At 43.8% G+C, this 18,961-nt stretch overlaps 1 protein-coding gene across 1 annotated transcript in view; it reads left to right on the forward strand.

Moving 5' to 3' along the window:
* The first annotated feature begins 4,450 nt into the window (after positions 1-4,450).
* Positions 4,451-18,961, forward strand: part of ETV5 (ETS variant transcription factor 5) — a 58,699-nt gene continuing 44,188 nt past the window's right edge. The window contains exons 1-5 of the mRNA XM_033087891.1: positions 4,451-4,629; positions 7,752-7,870; positions 8,009-8,096; positions 8,223-8,270; positions 8,364-8,414. Coding sequence (XP_032943782.1) covers positions 7,826-7,870; positions 8,009-8,096; positions 8,223-8,270; positions 8,364-8,414 — 232 coding nt within the window. The 5' untranslated portion in view covers positions 4,451-4,629; positions 7,752-7,825. The remainder of the gene's footprint in view (positions 4,630-7,751; positions 7,871-8,008; positions 8,097-8,222; positions 8,271-8,363; positions 8,415-18,961) is intronic.

An 18,961-nucleotide genomic window follows, 5' to 3' on the forward strand; every position in this document is an offset into this window, starting at 1 on the left:
TCACCTCTCTATGCCTCAGTTTCCTCATCTATAAAATAGGGATAATCACGGTATCTCCATCACAGGGTTATTACGAGGAACATAAGCAAAGCCCTAAAGGGTCTAGCACAGTATTGGCTTCTGTCATCAAGCACAAAAGGCCTTCCTGGGGCTAAGGCAGCCCAGCAGAGTGGTGAATAGCCAGGCTCTGTAGAGGGCCCCTGCTTACCATGTGCGAGCTGTGCGACCTGGAGCAATTTATGTAACCTTCCTGTAGCTACATTTTCTCATCTGTGAAAAGTGGAGGTGATAATAATAGTAGCTCCTTCGCAGGGCTGTTGTTGGGACTAAATGTGCTAATACATATGAAGTGTTTAGAATAGTGTCTGGCTCATATTAAGCCCCAAGTCAATGTCAGTTATGATTATTCCCTGGCTATAAGGAACCCTGAAGACAATATGGCCCCTAAGTGTTTAAAGAGACATGGACTCTTAAAGAGCTTCTTTTCCCTCCTTAGTTTTTAGAATATTTATTTCTGAATTTTAGAAAGGAAGGTGTGCCAGCCAGCTAGAATCCTTTATCCCTTGAAGAAAAGAAAAATCTTTTTGACACTGGCCTCAAGTCCTTTCATTCTTAAGATACAAGAATGGGAAAGGACCCCAGGGGCCATGTACTGGCTCACACACAGCCCCCAGACAAGGCTGTACTCATGACAGTCAGCATTTCTAACAGACGAACATGAGGCATTTTCCTGATGTGCGGGACCAAGATTGTGATGCTGCCACACTTCCCACCGCCATTTTGATGATGAGCTCAGGGCAGGGGTTATCTGCTTTACACTTTAACTTGCTTTTGGGATTTTAAGGGAAAACTTTAAAAGCAGTCCTCTAAAGGCTAACAGAAACTTTTAGGCTTGGGGCAAGAGAATTGTTTTTCTGTCCTTCTGTGTTGTTTCTCTGAAGACATGGTGCAAATTGAAGAACAAGGAGCTAGTTATCCTGCTGTGATTAAGTGAGTTTTGCTACTGCCAGAGGACAAAGGCTAGATTGACACTAGATGAATGTTCCAGAGGGCAGGTCTCTCTTTTTGTTATCTTTTTCAGGCCTGTTTCTCTCCTGGAGGAGAGGGAATGGCACATTAGAACACATGCTGAACAAAACCTCCAACGTAAACAATGTTCTTAGGAGGAAAAAATAAACGTACCAGGCAAAGAACTTCTAAATACTGACACTTACCTCTTATAAAGGCAAAAATAACAAGAGAAGAGAGGGAGTGAGATGGCAATAGGAGTAGGGAAGGTAAGTCACTAAGGAGAAGCAGAAGCAAAGAAAGAAGAGGCACAGAGAGAAGATATCATAAACACTTAACAATAAGGAAGCAGCTCTGGGACCAGGCGTCAGTCTGCAAGGTAGGTCATCATGCGAATACCCTCAGATTTCACGTAGAGCCAAGGTGCCTGGGCCCAGGGACTCTCTGTCCAACACCAGCTCCAAATTCTCAGAATCATAGACCCTTAAAGCTGGAGCAATCCTCTGAGTTCATCTCTCCCACTCGATGCAGTAGTCCCGTTGTGCTCTCCCTAAATCTTTCTGTGTGAATGCCTCCCGTGACAGGAAACTCATTCCCAGCAGCAGTATTCATTCATTTGGGGCACTCTAAACATTCCCAAATCCTCCCTAACACTATACTGAGCTAAAATCTGCCTGACTTCAACCAATTCTGTCCTCTACTGGACAAGTGGGAATCAAATTCTGTTTTCTGGTGGTTTTCTGAACAACATAACTGCATGCTAAGTCTCCTGCCTTAGGGTTTATCCAGGTTCAAAACCCTGCAAGCTGTGTGACCATTGGCCAGTTACTTACCTCTCTGTGCCTGTTTCTTGTCTATAACATGTAGATATTAATTGTAGAGACCACTTTAGTGCTATTATTATGAGGATTAAATAAGATAATTTATAGCGAATTATATATGGCACGAATAGGTCATATATTAAGTGTCAGTAAACTTTAGCTGCTGAAATTATGCATAGAATATAGGCTCCTCCAAGACATAGAATGGATTGTATTCATCTCTATAACTTTTTTGCCTGGCACAGGGTCTGGCTGAGTATTTGGTACAAAAAAATTTCTTTTTTACTGAATGATTAAATAATTAATTGGCAAGTGCTCTATTCTGGTGTAAATCCCTACACATAATCTTTTGTCTGTGACAACCTTCTCATAAAAACCCATCCCCCGACTCCTCTTGTACCCCCAATTTAGCCACTATTTATTATTACTTAATCCAGAAATATCCAACTTCTCTTCCCAAGGTAGGATGGGGAGCGTTGGCTTGAGGCAAAGGTCACAAGAGTCACACTCCAGGCATCAAGTCCAACTCCAGAGAGAAAGTTGCTGTGAAGTGTCCTGCACTATTTCCCTGTAGGCAGAGTTATAAAGTGTGATTGATGTGCTATGGTTTATAGGGTAAAGCTATGTGGCTCTGTGGGCTGCAGGCCTTCGGGAGGAGAACAGGAGCCTGAGACAAATTTAAGCAAAGATGAGCAGGAAAGCTTTCCTGGAGAAACTAGATCAGAGAACACAATCAGAAGAGATGAGATGGGACAGGATGGGGCAGACAAGCTGGGGAGGAGGAGGTTCGGGGAGCTACCCTGGGCCCTGAGTCTAGCTGGAGGGATAGAGCCTTCACAAATGTCAGCAACACAATGGGAGCACAACTGGACTAGGGTAATCCCTCCAGCCACCAAAGAGAAATGGCCCTATCTGGGGAATAGAGAGAAGCATTAAGGGAAAGCTTTACTGGAGCTGGGGCCGGTAGCAAAATGCTCTACTAGTAGGAAATTAAATATCACAGAACTGCTTGTTCAAAGTGCAGAGCACTTTCTCACTTATCAACTCATGCCCACCCCGTCTCTCACAAAGTCAATAGCTCATGCATGGTCAGTCAGTGCTCAATGAAGACTCAATGAAGGTACTCCAGGTTCCTTAGGTGAACTCCCACATTTCTGGTGTTATAAACTACAGATGACGAGTGCCTGCTAGCTCTGTTTAAGATATACAAGTGACAGCAGAAAAGAAGGTGGGCAAATTTTGACTTAAAAAATATTTTTTTCCCTAAAAATCGACACTGCATTCCTTACAGTGGGGTTGGGGAGCAGCCTCAGAGTTCCCTACCCTAGGGCCACCTTTACTAGGGTTTCTCTCATAACATTTGGCGTCTTTCCTCCCTACCGTTGGCACACTGGGTGAATGGCAGGGGTCGCCAACAGAACAGAGCTCCCGGAGAGAGCAGAGAGCCTCCCCTCGGCCTTCACAGGAGGGGGTACAGGGAGAGGAGATGGGTGAAGATTGCTTATTTGTTTCCTGGAACACCCTGTTAAGAATCTCAGCAACTGCAGTTAGTGCCCGATCGTTTGGCAAGCAGAATAGCTTCTCGTCGTTCCCAGCTGCACGGTATCTAATTCGCAAATGCACCATCTTGCATTCAACACTTAAATGGAAAACAAGCAGCCTGGGGTGTTTTCAGGCGGTCTAACTCTGCAAACCCGTTTCGGAGGGATTTGTTTCCAGGTGGGTTGACTGGTTGGTACCGTCCCTAGAGAGGATTTCTTTGGGCGCCGACCCTCTCTCATCTCGGGTCCAAAACCCACTCTGGAAGAGGTTATAAACTGCAATTAAACATGGGGATAAAACGGAATTTGGTTCGACCTAAATCTTGCCAGTATAAAATAGTAACTAAAATCTGTTTGAGAGCTCAAATTTTAAAGGGAGATACTGCTTATTCTTCCCCACTGGAAACCTGGTTGAAGGAAATTAAGGCCTCTCTTAAAGGTAACTAAGATTAGAGGGCTTGGTTTCCGTTTTCTGTGTTTCTGTGGGCCGAACGCCCAGGTCGGTCAGCGAGTTTCTCTGGGTGGAATGACGAATTCCTCTCTCCTAAATTCTAAAATGATAACTTTGCTTGGTGCTGCAGCTGTGACCCTCCGGCGCCCAGCAGCCCAATCCTGGCGGTGGCATTGCTAGGGGAAGAAGTGGGGTGAATGGGGAAGGGGAAAATGCCGTGCCTCGGTGAAAAGTTGGGAGAGCTGCGAGGAGGGAAATAAATGTGGCTCCTCCGAGCCTCGGCCCCTTTAAGTGCTTCACTGACTCAGCTAAGCTTCCCCCTCAGGTCGCGTTTTTTATGAATGAAAAACGTCCTTACATTCATTACATAAACAAGCCTGTGCTGATTGGCCAATGGCCCCCGGTGCATAAATTATGTAAAACAGACCCCTGAGGGGTGGGAAGGGAGGCGCTATGGACCAATGGGAACCGGAGTTGGTGGGGCGGCTTGGCTGGATTTGTCCGCAGACAGGTAAACAAGAGGTGATGGACAGCCGGGGTAGGGGCCTAGGGCCAATGGGATCGCGGCTGGGCTGGGGCCGTAGGCCAATGGTTGGCGGGCAGAGCAGCGGGCCGCCGGGGGCCGGGCCAGCGCTCCAGCCTGGTTGGCAGCTGCGGCGCAGAGTCCAGCGGCTGGTGCGCGGAGCGGTTCAGTGTCCCCAGAGCGGTTCGGCCCAGCGGTTTGCTTAAGCGCCCAGGCCCGGTGCGCGCGTGCGTGAGCGCGCCTGCGCCCGGGGCCGCTGCCAGGGGAGGAGAGCCGCCGCCTCAGGTGAGGGGGCGTCGAGGGGGAAAGGGGGGCATAGAGGGGCGTCCAGGAACGGGTCCGAACGGCCCGAGAGTTCACGGGCTGATTCAGAATAATCAGATCGGGGTGCACTTTCTATTTGGGCTGACCCCCCCGGGCTGACCGCTCCCTCCTCCCGTGGTCCGGTCCGGTTCGGTTCCTCGGAGGCGTCGGGCGGGGGCGGCTAACGGTTCCGGAGCGCGCGGAGAGCGGGTTTCCGCACGTCGCGGGGGAGGCGCGCAGGAGCGCGAGGTGCGGGGGCTCCGTGGTGGAGATGGGGGGCGCGGAGTTGCAAGACTGTACAGTCTCTCTGGAGATCTGAGAACCCCGAGGGGACTTGGAGGCTCGCGAGAAGAGACGTTTGGCGGAGCTTTGCTTAGGAGAGAAGGGGACCAAAAGCAGCTTAGGGGGAATATCTGAGAGGTGATGCCCCCAGAGAGGCAGGAGGGGTTAAGTGACATAGGCATGTGCATTCTGCGGGGTTGGGGGTCGGCCCGGAACTTAGGCAGGCCTTGCAAGTTTCAGGTTGTGGAAAGGGGACACTCAATCCTTCCACTCCCATCCTCAGCAGACCGAGAGAATCGGGCTGCACGGCGATTCTCTAGACATCGGGGAGCATAAGAACAGCGGCCTGAGGATGGTGGGGGGGAAATAGGTGCGGAGGGGGGGATGGAGAGATGCTGGAGCCTCTCGCTGGATTAGGGATCTGACGGCATTTTCTGAGGAGAAGGAACCTCTGGGGAGAGCCGAACTCCTTGGTTGAGGAGGGGTGCCAAAGAGAGATGTTTGGAGGTTTTTTTAGGGGGGAGGAATTGGGGGCGGTTGGTAGCGCCTGGCGCCGCAGCTCGTTTTTATGAATGTGGGTGATTTTATGAATGAAGCGGGTTTCTTTTGCTGGCTCGCTGCTCCCTGCGGCTTTTTTTTTTCCTTTCCCTTTTCCTGAATGAAGCATTGAGCTTTCGTCCTAAAACCCTGGGGTGAGGGGCCTGCGTCGGCGGCTGGGCGTGCGATGGGAGTGGGGGCGGGGGCGCATCTGAAGGAGTTTTCATGAATGGGGAAGGCTGGGAATTGGGTGGAAGTGTGTCTTGTTTTCTGAATGGGGCCCAGCGCGAGGGATCCAGTTACAGCCTTTACCTGATGTGGCGGCCGCGGTTCGCTCTCCCATTCATAAAACCAGGCCCGCTGTGCGCCGCGGGGGAGGGGCCTCCGTCAAGCCGCTGCGCCGCGTTAAAGTTTTCCTGGGGGCACCGGGAGGTGGGGGGCGGGCACAAAGGAAGTGGCTTAAACTCCTGGATGAACTCGAGCCTTCCCCTTCAGGCTTAAAAAAAAATTATACTTTGAGCACAATTTTTCTAGCCCTTGAACCATGAGGGCTGCTTTAAAAGATCCTCAGTGCCTCTTTTGGGTTCACTTATGGCAGATTCTTTCTTTCATTTAATTAAAAAAATATTTTGCTCTTCATGGTGAAGTATTTTGCAACGTATTTCATCATGAGACTCTGAAAATATCTACCCTTCCGATCTCCTAGCTGTTGTCTCCTTCCCCCAGTAGATGTTTACAGAATTTCTAAGGCCACGATTTAATCAAATAGGTTTTTGAAGGCTACGGAAGACTCGTTTTCATGACCCTCAACTCAGTGCTGGTGACTCTCAGATTTTGTATATGGGTTGGTGACATTTGAGAAAGAGGCTTTATTCTGAACGTTTTAGCGCAATTTCGAAGGCAAGCAACACTCCAGACTAGCGGGAATGTTTTTCTAGGAAGTTAATGAATTGTGTGCAGTTTTGCTCCTCTCCCTCTTTTCTCTTTGACTTTGAAAATATCTGATTACTTGGGCCAAAGTGCTGAGAGGAGGCTGGCCGCGAAGGGTTTCCTTGCATCCTGCTCACTTAGGAAAATTTGATATGCTCCACAGTGTGAAAAACAAATTGGATGGAATTGCCCACTGAGAAAAATTTCCCTATTTAAAATTTATATACCAGTTAAAATTATCCTTAAACATTTTGCATTCCTTAGAGCTGGGGCAAGTGAAATTGTCTTCCCCAATTTTGTTGACTTAATTGCGTTTTTGTTTGGAGAATAAAACAAAGTGTTCAGGAAGATGTTACCTTCCTCAAATTATTACTTTATTCCTGCCAAATTAGAAAAAATTCCCTCCTTTCCATTTTGACCCCCAACCTCTCTTCCCAGCCCCAGGACTTGACAGTACTGAAACAAGTTTAATTTTATTTTCTGACATGTTTGGGGAAAAATTGACTTCACAATAAGAAACAAACTGAATTTTCTTTTCATAGATCTTTTGCTTTTAGTGCTTTTTAAAAAAAGATTTGTGGTAGAGATGCATTTAAAATGTGTGCAGTGGAATTTAGTTTCCTTTATCCATTACTTTTCATAGCTGTGCTAGTCTTTAAAAAGTTGGAGGTGTCACAGATATCTCTGTAAGTTGCCATGGAGATTATTTGTGACATTACAGAGGACACTACACCTGTTTAGACAGAAGGTTTAGGTTTTAATAAAGAGTTGTGTGAAGATGAGTGTACCTCTGATCAATATATTCCTGGAACTATATATAGTATTTTAACCACTGACCTACAAAATACTTTTAGAAACACTATGTGTGTCAGATTCTTAATAGCTAATAATTTGGAATGCTTAAACCCAGTTTCTCTACTTCCTGTCACTGTACTGTCAAAATTAAATTCTCTTAAAAAAACAAAAAAAAAAAAAAAAACAAACCTAACACTACAGATGCCCTGGAGAGTCTTCTATTGGAGAGAATCTTCAAATCACCCCTTTATAATGAAAATAAGGTCCTTTTATTTTTAATAGATGGTAGCAAATCTATACTCTTGATGATGATGATGATGATGATGATGAGAGAGAAGAGAAAGGATGAGTAGGCAAATATATTTGGCACCAAGTACACTGAACCTTTGATGCCCTTAAGCCCCAGCGTTAGTCTGTAAGGCTTATACATACCTTCAATGGGCTTTAAGTACCTCAAGGAAAAGTAGTGATTTGCACAGGCCCTAAAGAAAGAGCAGTATAAAATTACTTCCTTTCTCTTTTATTCTCCTCTGTTAAAATCTCCCAAATTCATATTACAGGAGGACCCTTTTCCCCCCAGAAATTACTCAATGCTGAAACCTTTCAAAGTGATATTAGAGACGTTGGAAGCACCATGGATGGGTTTTATGATCAGCAAGTCCCTTTTATGGTCCCAGGGGTAAGTTTATATGGCTTTTGGTTTGTTTTGTCCTCCCTCTTAAAATCTGAATCTCTTCTCCTTATTGATTTAGTGGTACCACCCCCTTTGGGCTCCTTTATTACGGTGGAGTCTTCACTGTCTGTTGGCCTTTTGCAGAAATCTCGATCAGAGGATTGTAGAGGGCGGCCTGTGATTGACAGAAAAAGGAAATTTTTGGACACAGATCTGGCTCATGATTCTGAAGGTAGTGAAGCTTTCTTTCCCCTCTGTGTTGTGGCTTCCTCAAATGGCTCCCAGTGAAAGCAGCGCATAGACTCTTCCTCTTCCTAGCAGAGGAATTCTCATTCTGGTGTCCTGTTTTCAATTCTAGAGTTGTTTCAGGATCTCAGTCAACTTCAAGAGGCTTGGTTAGCTGAAGGCAAGTTTCTTGGCTGTCCTATTTTCCATATAAAACATTTTACTGTGCTTTTTAATAAAACTTAAAGGTCTAAAATAAAAATCTCTTTTCCAGCACAAGTTCCTGATGATGAACAGTTTGTCCCAGATTTTCAGTCTGATAACTGTAAGTACCTTTCTGGTGGTGGCTCATTTGTTCTGAAATTGTTTGATTATGGATCATCCATGTCTGGATTGCTCTTTTCAACTGTAGGCAGCGTATTTGGACAGTGGAATGCATTTCATTTCTTTTCATAATTCAAAGTTAACCCCCAACGCATTTGTTTCATTCCTTATTGAAATGATTTTCTAAAGTGCTTTAATTCTATTGCAGGTAAGATTTGCTGAACATAATTTAATTCTAAATGTCTTTTTGCCTAAGGGTATTGCAAGGCTTCAAGCTAAAAATTATAAATTAATTGACATTATATATAAGATGTTGGGCCAAACATCCATTAACCAGACATCATCTTACAGTGTTTTTTGTTTTATAAATTAAGTCCTTGATGCAAATCATGAGCTTGACATTTTTTTTCTCTTAAAGGTGCAGAAAATAGTTAATGGAAGATTCCAGTTAATTGTGGCTTCACCTGACATGTTGTCAGTTTTGTTTCTACTTCTGAGTTGACAAAGGGTGATCACAGTGTGACCGATTTACTCCTATTTTTCTTGTAGTTTTCAGGACTTGAGCATTCAGAGAAGAGTAAAAACTTTAAAAAGTGGTCATTAAGAGCTCGTATCATTGAGATAACAAATGCAGTGGGAAGCTCAAAAGATAGCTCTCTGAGCTAGCCAGGGGCATGGTTAGCTTTGCACTGATCTTTCAGAGCTGTCCTCAACAGGTTTGGGGAGCTTTTGTGGTCCAGGCAGAGCTATCAAGGACAAAGCTGGCTGATGAAATTTGAGTAGCACAGGGCAGCTCTAGAGAGCATTAGTCACTGGCGAATGAGCAGGTTTAAGAGAGGCCTGGAGAAAATGCTGCCTCTCTTGAGAGTTGCATCATAGAGAATTCATGTCTCTTAGTCATAGTTTATAATAGCAAGCACCTGAGCCAGGCAAGGATTCGATTTCTCATTTTATACCAACAAATTCTTCCCAGTTTTGTTTTATCGTGTGTGTGTGTGTGTGTGTGTGTGTGTGTGTGTGTGTGTGTGAAAATGCCACTAGAAGAGAGGATATGTTTGGGTCTCAGTAAAAGCTGGGTGTTCTAAATCATTAAATGAAAGATCAGAGGTACCAGCTAAACATTCTTTAATGATAGGTCTCATATTCAAGGTGCAATGCCATGAAACTTGGAATAAAGTGTAACCGCAGATATATGGTTACCTTAGTAGCTTTGTCACAGCTTGCTGTGGGTGTTTTCTATAGGAAAGTCAATGAATGTTAATTTTTGCGCTGTGATTGCTTTCAAGTGATTGGAAGCTTGCCACTGAAAGGCTAAATAAAGATAACCCAAAGTGTGTGTGTGTGTGTGTGTGTGTGTGTGTGTGTGTGTGTGTGTGTGTAAAATAAGACAGGGTTTGTAATCCCACTCTCTTCTGTGTTGACAGTTTGCCCCAGCCTTTCCAGTTCTTGTTCGAAGCAGCATAAACTACAGTCTGTCTGGGAGGTGGCTTTCTTGGCAGAGGTTCTTTGAAATGCTTCTGTGATACTTTTGTTTGTTTCTCTGTAACCCAAAAGAGTTAAAAGGGGGAGGTGAGATGACTGCATTTAAGTTGATTTCATGTGCTGAAGCAGAGGTATGTTCTTTAAAGAAAGATGTCAGCCAACAGGATTTATATTTGGAGAGAGATGTATCTGCAGGAATAGGCTAAAGTGAAGGAATCAATAAATGTGTTTTGGCTCCGTAGAAATAATTCCTGCTCAGCGAACAGAACGTGCTAAATTCTTTAATTAAATTGCCGTACCTGAAACGGAGGTGCTTTGGGAGATGATTCTGCTCACCAAATGTGCTGTGTTTTTCACTTTGTTTACTTTTTGCTTTAACTTCTTAAGGTTGAGCTTTTCTGCCTTTCAAGCATAAAACAGATGGTTGAGTAGCCTCGAAAAGTATTTTAATAATTCTTTCCCCCTCTCTGACTCTTGCTTCTGGAGATGGAGCTTCAAGAAGGATATATTCAAATAGATCAACTTGCCTTAGAGGTTAGGGAAGAACACAAATGTCGGATGTGTATCTATCCTTCATCCATCTGTCCTTGCTGTTTTTTGTGACTGGTTTGACTGCAGTTGAAACTGACAGTGTAGGAGCATGGGAGCTGGCAGAGCCCCGGGGCTGGGCCAACTCTTCTCTGAGCTCATCTCACAGCCTTGGGTTGAGGGTTAGCTTCTAGTCCTGTCACCTGGAAGAGCCCGTGATTATTCCAGGGGAAGGGGAGAAACGCATTCAACTTGAATGACACTGTATGAGTTGGTTTGAATCGACCAATCAGTGAACTCCAAAACAAATTTGCACTTGCCTGGTAAAGCAAACCTTTTCCCTACAGCAGCAGAAGCATTTAACAAATATTCTTCTGTGGCTTGCCACTGATAATAGTCTACCGTCCCTGTTAATGCTGATTTGATTGATTTTCCATCATACATGTGTGAGAGTGTGTGTGTGTGAGTGTGTATGAGAGAAAGGATTATTAAGTATTGTGGGTAATTGTTTTTATTTTGGAATGTCAGTTTTGAAGATTATGGCATACTTTTTTCGGTAAGCACTATAAGGTCAACTTCTAAAGAGATTATATTTTGTAAGTGTTCCAGATTTGGGTTCCTACCCGTAGGCATCCATCCATAAGTATGATTTGAATAAATGAAGTCATTGTTCTTGTAAGTGTTACACAGATACCCAGCTTACTTCTAGCTGTATATATTTCACTTTACCTCACAAATACAGACATTAGTAAAGTATCCCCCATCTGGAAACTCTTAAAGGTCAAATTCAAGAGAATTCAAGTGCAACTCTAGACCATGGGGGTTCTGCCAGTGTCGTCCTCTCCTCCCCCCATTGTCTCTTGGTCCTAAGAAGTTACCCTGAAGATCTCACGTTTGAGCTGGAGGTCCCTTGTAGAGGTAGTCTTACCCACGGCTTCATTTTACAGATTGGTTAATACAAGGTCCGAATAGCTGGAGAGACTGAATACTGGTTTGGGACAAATGGGACGGGTTAGGTGAAATGAGAAGGGAAAAAATTATAAAATAAGTCCTGAAAGAAGCTCTCACAAAGCTGCAGAGAGCCAAGGGATCCTGACATGTTTAGATGCCCAAGGCTCTGTCTCATTCATTCACATACATCGAGATGGCCTTCCGGAGAGCCTGAGGGAGACTGCTGGCTGCCCAGCCCAAAACCTCAGCTCTCTTCATTCCATGATCCTTAGTAAATATCTTGGTGCTTTCACTTTTTCCACCTAGAATTAGGAAGAGAGAGAAATTATAAAACAGAAAAATTACAACGTTGACATTTTCTAGAGGATATCTGCGTGTGTACAGATATATAAAACTGTGTTGTATATATTGTATATTATAAATGAATGTGTGTATGTGTGCATATCTGTCTAAACGTGTGTGTAATTAAATATGTGTATTAACACAGAGCTACCAAACTAGGGAATCTGGGTCAGTAGATAGATGTGTACACATTGTTACTACACATTTTCACAGAATTAACTACAAACTGAACCACGGATAAGACTGGGACTCAAAATGCTTAGATTTGGTTGGGGCTGGGGGGTGGGAGGTTACATTCACTTTTCTGAACTGAGTGCTTGGGTACTTAATAGTATTACTAGATTTTAGTGTTTTTAAGCAGTTTTTTAATGCAGATTTGTTTTTGTTTTTTTTTTTAATCTTACTCATTTCAGTTGTGATATTGTGAATGTTTTCTGTCAGCATCTCAAATAACTAAAATATTTTATGCTGGGAAGAAGGTATGATAAAATCTTACTTTAAAACCATGGCCTCCATACCAAATACAATTTAGAGAATTGTCTTAAAATCCAAATGACCTTATTTTTTCCTTGAAGTGTTCTTTTTAAATATGTGTTTCTAAAAGAATGGCTGGACTGGAGGAATTACTAGTAATTTTCTAAGGACTGGCTAATTAACTGATGCAATTGACTTTTCATAAATACATTGCAATAGATGGCTGGGGAAATAGGATTAACTGTTATGACAGCTCTTGAGCCTAAAACACATTGAACTTAATCCTGTTTCAATACGAGATTATTCAGTTGGATTTTTTTCTTTACTGTGTATAAGATTAGTATAGTAAGTAGAGGCAGTGTCTTCCTTTTGGGGAAGATACATCATTTTGGACCCAGGAGGTGGTATAGCAAAATTCTAGGTTTACTTGCTCTGTGATCTTAGACCATTTCTATTTGAGAGGATCATCCCTTAAGTCTTTTTGTTATGGAAGGTAAGACAGAATACTGTAGACACTTTGAAAATGAGACGCTTGAAGGTGTCAAGGTTATTTATCCTTTTCTAGAGGTAGGAAGAAGAAAGAGTGCTGAAGACAGCAGGAGGAAAACGTGGAAGGGAGAGATTATTTGACTTCACATTTTCACTGCTACCCTGTTTCCCTGAAAATAAGACCTAGCTGGGCAATCAGCTCTAATGCATCTTTTGGAGCAAAAATTAATATAAGACCGGGTCTTATTTTAATATAAGACCCGGTCTTATATAATATATAGCATAATACTGGGTCTTATATTAATTTTTGCTCCAAAAGATGCATTAGAGCTGATAGCCCAGCTAAGTCTTATTTTCAGGTAAACACAGTACTTTTAAGTCTTTGTTAGCTAGCCCACTGCTTGACCACTGAGAGAGTGCTAAATGATTTGAAATCCTTCCTGTTTTGATAGCCTCCAAGGTCTTTAGAGCCAGGTTCTTACAAAACCAAAACCTAGAGTTCCCATTTACCTAAAAGAGAGCCATATGTTTGCACAAAATCTGTTTTCATCTAACTTTAATTCAGTTAGGCTTATTAAAAACAATGGATTTTTCTCTGCCTCTTAGATGTGTCTCTGCTCTTACTCCTCTAATAAAACCTAGTAACCTTTCCAGTCCTTTGCAAGAAAGACTTGGGATGGGGAATTACATCTGGGTCTGCCTGGCGGATCACTTAGGTAGATTCCAGAGGTAACAAAATCCTGGCATCAATCAAGAAATTACCATCTATTCCCTGTTTTTCCTCACTTTTCACTTTGACAAGTTTAAGACACGAGTAGAATGATAAATCTGAGAATTTGTACTACCTGCCATTTCTAACATCTAGTAATATTGTTTTAATTTCAGTCCCAGAAAAATGTTACTGGTAGTGGTAGGGTTGGGTGGTGCGTGTGATTTTCAACCAAGAGACTATTTCCTCCATGCTTTTCTTGTTTTTTTTTATGGTGGTAAAGTACATCCAGGCTCAGAGGCCGACAGCCCCTCTCAGGCGGGCACATGGCTGCCCTTGAGGCACTTGGGCCCCATCTGTGCCCTGGCACACAGTGTTTCTCCACTTGGAATCCAGGGAGCTCAGAGTCTTGTCATGTTGCATCTCCCAGCTCTTGGCCAAATGCCAGGGATGCTGTTGCCAGTACCCGATTAGGTTGCTTTTTAAAAAATTCATTTTGTGAACTCATCAAGCTCATTTACCAGAGGCTTTGGTCGTCAGTTTCTATCATTGTCCCATCCCTGTAAGAGGCTCAGCTTAAAGGAGGGGCAAAATCGTAGGCCCCTAGTATGTATGCAAGTGTGCTGTGTGTAGCCATAATGTAAGTATGCCTTTGGGCTTGGCAGATAGATGACAATGGAGTAACAACTCTTCTCAGGAAGGGCCCCATATTAGAGGACCCTGCATAGCAAATAAAGGAGGCTCCCATGCCTAGAGGGAGGAAGCATCAATGGAAAAGTTAAGGCAGAGGGTGCAAGATTCCAGGGAGCAGGATAAGACCCAGTTTTGAAAGGACCAGGAGTTTGAGACCTATCTGCAGAACAGCCAAAGCATCAAACTGGCTTCTGTGGTCAGAAAGATTTCAGAGAAATGCTTTCCATGTCACCCTGTACTCAGTTAACTAGGGGCGGGGATAGGGGCAGCAAGGAGACGAGGTAAACATCAGACATTTGGAAATAGCCAAATATGTTATGAAAAAGAGGAAACCACCCATGAGCTAAAATTTATTTCCTGAATTTGATTTTCATAGTTAGTGTGCTTTTCCTTGAAATAAATTCCGGTTGTCAGAGTGGCTGCCTCTGATCTCTCTGGGGTGATTATTGAAGGTTTGATAAAAAATTTCTAAGAAACCAAACCAGTTTTTAGCCTTGTAGTTTGTGTTGTCCTTGGAGTAGATTTCACCCTCCAACCCCAGATCTCCACTGCTCTTCCCCTTTTGATGTCTCATGGGCCTTCAGGGGGGAATTACAAACCTCCACATACAGAGCCAGGAAAAGGAACTGTGAAACCGTTCATACTAGGTAGTTTGCCCCCTGCCCCTCTGCAGCCAGAGAATCCAGTAGTGTCTCCAGAGACCCTGTCCCTTAGGAGGAAGCCAGGTGGCACTCGATGTAGCTATTGACAATAAATAGAAAAGCAAGGAGTCTGGAAAGGCCAGCTTCCAGAGAGCTATACTCTAATGCAGACCAGCTCACCCCCGGGGGCAGGAGAAATACCACTGAAGTCTGTTTCTCTCAGCTGGTGGCTACAGTCAGAGTCTGAGCAGGACAGCATGAGATAGTTTTGTTTGCCTTTCCCCTTTTGCCAGAGGGCACTTGCAGACCTCACTTCAAGCAGACTTGCACACCCTTGCAAATTGCAGCCAGAATCTGAGGGAGGGTGCAGAGCAGGCAGGCGCCTGCAGTGTCTGAATTTCTTGCATAAACACAGCTCGCTGAGTGAGCGAGCGTCCCTGCAGCGACAGCTGGGCTCTGCTCCGCCGGCCCCAGCGAGCCGAGCTGCAGAGCCCCCCCCCTTGCTGAATGGAGCATTCCAAATTGGTTGTGAATGGAGGGCGGGGCTCCCTTGCAGACTTTTTCAATGAATAACCAGACCCCATTGTGCAGCCTGTGGAAAAACAACCAACTCAAACAACACTGGGACTGTTAGAAATATGCTTGTGATTGGCAGCTTGGAGAACCTCCAAAATTAGTTTCCTTTGGCTTCCCTGTTGTTCCCTGTTCTCTGAGCCTGGGCTTAATGGGGTTTGAGTTTTCTTTTAAGTGCTGACTTTAACCCTCCAACTGCCAGACTGATGGCCTGACCCATGACTCTGCCTCCCTTTTTTTGGTCTCCCATTTTAGACTGTAGCTGTCTAAAGGGAGTGATAATAGGAGAGGATGGCTTAGCTTCCCTGGAGAGAGAGGTGTTGAGACTTGATCTGAGGATATTACCCTTTTATCTCCTGCTTCCCATGGGGCTGTGGCTTTCCTTTCCCATTGAAGATTCCTGCCTGCTCTTCTATTGCAAGCTCTAGTCTTTACTGCAGGCCTGAAGAATGGGTGTTTGCCTGTCACAACACAGATATTTCTTGCTTAGGCTTACATTTTAACATGGGAGTGACAAAGCTGTAATTTCTCTACTCCTTGGCCCTCTCTCCTATTTAATTTCCCACTGTGGTTGGATACGTGTCATTTTAAAATGACACTTCCCAGACTGGTAGTCAGCTATGGGGGAGCCTCACTATGGCCGCAGCCCTTCCAATGAGAACTACTCCTCAAATGCCTTGCTTCTTCAGATAAACATCCTGAGAAGTACCAAAAAGAACCCAGCCTCTGAGCAACCCCAAAACCAGAGTGGCCTCCTCACCTGGGAATGAGGCCAGGTCCTAAAGGTTCACTTGCCTCAATAACGTCTACCCTAAAAGTTCTTCTGATGAACAGCTAATATCTTACAGCTACGTACCCCCACCCCCCGCAAGGGCTGGGTGGGCCAGACCAGTGCTACATGTGATAAGCATAAAAAGGACAGTCAGTTAAAAAGCAAAACAAAACTTAATCCAGTGTAAATTCCTTAGGGTTTTTCAAAGAGCTCTTCCTCATCCCTATTCCTCATCCTCAATCAAAATGAGGCTGTTTGCATTTGTGTTTTGCTATAGAGAGTTTTTCTGAAATATTTCTCTTGCTATAACTTGGTCCTTTCCTATTAAAAAAAGAACAGGCCTGGGCAGATTGTCCTTTTGTGAGAGAGTTTGAAACGTCTCCGGAGGTAACCCTAGATATCAGCTGTGTGAGGGGATGCTGATATTTGTGCTGCTCCAGAGGTGCTGATGAGGACTCCAGCTTACATAAACACTTTTCAGCAGAGGGCCTGGAAATGCTTTGTAATTGCCTGAAAGGGCACTTAATAAGGGTCTTTTATCCTTTTTCCATAGAAAAGGTAGAATAGAAGAGGGGGGATGTCTCTTGTACTAAGTGGCCTCCCACAGTAAAGACCAGGTCCTGGAATGCCTCCCCCAAGTTTCTGAATCTGAATTTTGGCAGAGAATAATTTAGTGGTGATCGCTGGGCTGAGGGATGCCTCGAGTCAGGACATTTCTGCCCCTCAACTCCCTTTTCCTTCCCCCCCAGCCACGTGGAATAAGGAGAAAGCAGCATAGGGTTTTAATGTACAGTATTCTGTTATGTTGACAAATATTAAACTTAGTCCCTGCTTCCCAATTCCCATTCTTTTGAAACAGGAAACAGTTTCTCTTCTGCTCTAAGCGTCTCCAAAAGCGGAGAACCTCGGCCTTATGTATCTTTCTTTCTGTCTCAACCGTAGCATCCTGCTCTGCACACAGCCAGTAGTTGGTGAATGTATTTTGCACACTACCACAGCCTCGCGTATGTTCCCTTCCCACTCAGCCTTTCAACAGCCCCCAACACCAGCCTCCAGCTGGAAGTGAAGGAACTGTAGAGGGTCTTAAAACCTGAGTTCTGAGAATCCTTGGGATGACCTTAGAGATAAACAGAAAAAAAGTAGTTAGGGCTATTTCTCATTTTCTGATTCCTCTTTTAAACACACACACTAGCCAAGTCTTTATAGGCTGCGTTTAGACTTTGTGCACCTACTGCTGTGTTTCCTAGTAAGACTGCATGTGCTCGAGAAAAAGTCACAGTTTGGGCACCCTTGACATACTTGCTGAGTTTCTGCTTTTAGGAGGAGGGCTATAGATAGAAGGAATGGTTCTCAGGGGAGACGCCGATTTCTCTAGAGTTTGGATTTTCTCCTATCAGACTTTAAAAATGAATTTTACATTTGAAGATAAAATTGTGCTTAAATCCTATTTCAAGTAGTGCTAACACTTCTCTTTAATGCCAGTTAAGATGATAATTATTTAAATTGGGAATGAATTATAGAAAGGATGTTAAAGAAGGTTTAGTTTTGCTTTTTTTTCCCCCGCACTCAGGAAAAATGCCGTTTCCCCTTTTCCTGATGGTGTGGTGCACAGCCCTTTGTGGTAGACTCTAAGATGGCCGACAAAAGGCCCACCGTGGAGGAAGCCATCCTATCGTCTCTCATAAAATTCAAGCTGGGAGGACAGGGTTCTCATTAGACCTCTTTCTCAGCTGTGTAAACTAAACAAAAACTGATCTAGCGTATTGGTTAAGATTGAATATTAAAATCTTTGAACAGCTGCCCCAGGAAAGTAGTTGGTATGAATAATACTCAGATCCTCCTCTTGGCATAAATCAGGCCTTTTTATCCTACCAGGCTCTTAAGCTTTCAAGTAACCAAACGTCCCAGATGGAAACAAGGGCTCTGTGCTGTAGGTCTAAAAAGATCCATCCTCAAGGGTAGTCGAAAGGGGGCGGTTCATTCAAAACCAGAGGAACCACTTATTTTTATCTTGACTCTCCTCCCAGTTAGCTCTGGACACTCCGACAAGTCTTTTACTTGTCAAATGCTTTGGTTTCTCCGTAGCCCACAAGTTTTGGGATGTGGCACTCTTACACAATTAGAAATACTCATTCTGTATAAAATATTTTTATGAAAGAGCCCCATATCTGTTAATACATAAGCCCTACATCTGTCATAGTTGGGCCAATTCTTTTCTAAGTTCCTTTTCCTCCCTTGAATTTCTAACTCTCATATTCAAGGCCACTGGGTTTCCATTTTCAGAATTCTAAAGTAACAATCCTAGCTTGTTAGGATAAATGAGTCCTTTAAAGAAAAGGAACTGTACAAATCCAAGCTGTTTCAAAAATAATACTGAAGTGTAGAGAGAGTGTGAACTTAAAGGAAGTAAATCTGAAACTAGTATTATCACTGGTATTAAATTATCTTCCTTAATTGATAATAGATGTTTTTCTATTTGGAAATGACTATTTGAAAGATTTGCAGTTTTTTATCAAGAATGAGATGTAGCTATTCCATGATACACACTCGTTCTTACCCAGTTCCCATCTGTGAGTCAGAATATTCCTGATTCGGTACATGCGTCCTAGGTGGGCTCCTCTTACTAACACGGCCATTTCTTTTGGGAGGAGAAGAGAACGGGAATTAATATGAAGAGTCTCTTTTCTTCCATTTTAGCCAAACTTAGAATAGAAACCTTTAAAAATCACCTGTGTCATTATTGTTTTGTTGATAGAGGTGAAGAAAGGACAAGGCCAGTATCCCAAATTTGATTTAGCAACTGGCCCTCCTAGTTGATGACGAAGAAAATGACCAGCCAACTTCTTTACTCTGATAGACTTGCCCCTAGACCGTAGGCCACCCTTAAGGACTCT

This window comes from Rhinolophus ferrumequinum, chromosome 2 (genome assembly GCF_004115265.2).
Source record: "Rhinolophus ferrumequinum isolate MPI-CBG mRhiFer1 chromosome 2, mRhiFer1_v1.p, whole genome shotgun sequence".
In the NCBI taxonomy this organism is placed as follows: domain Eukaryota; kingdom Metazoa; phylum Chordata; class Mammalia; order Chiroptera; family Rhinolophidae; genus Rhinolophus; species Rhinolophus ferrumequinum.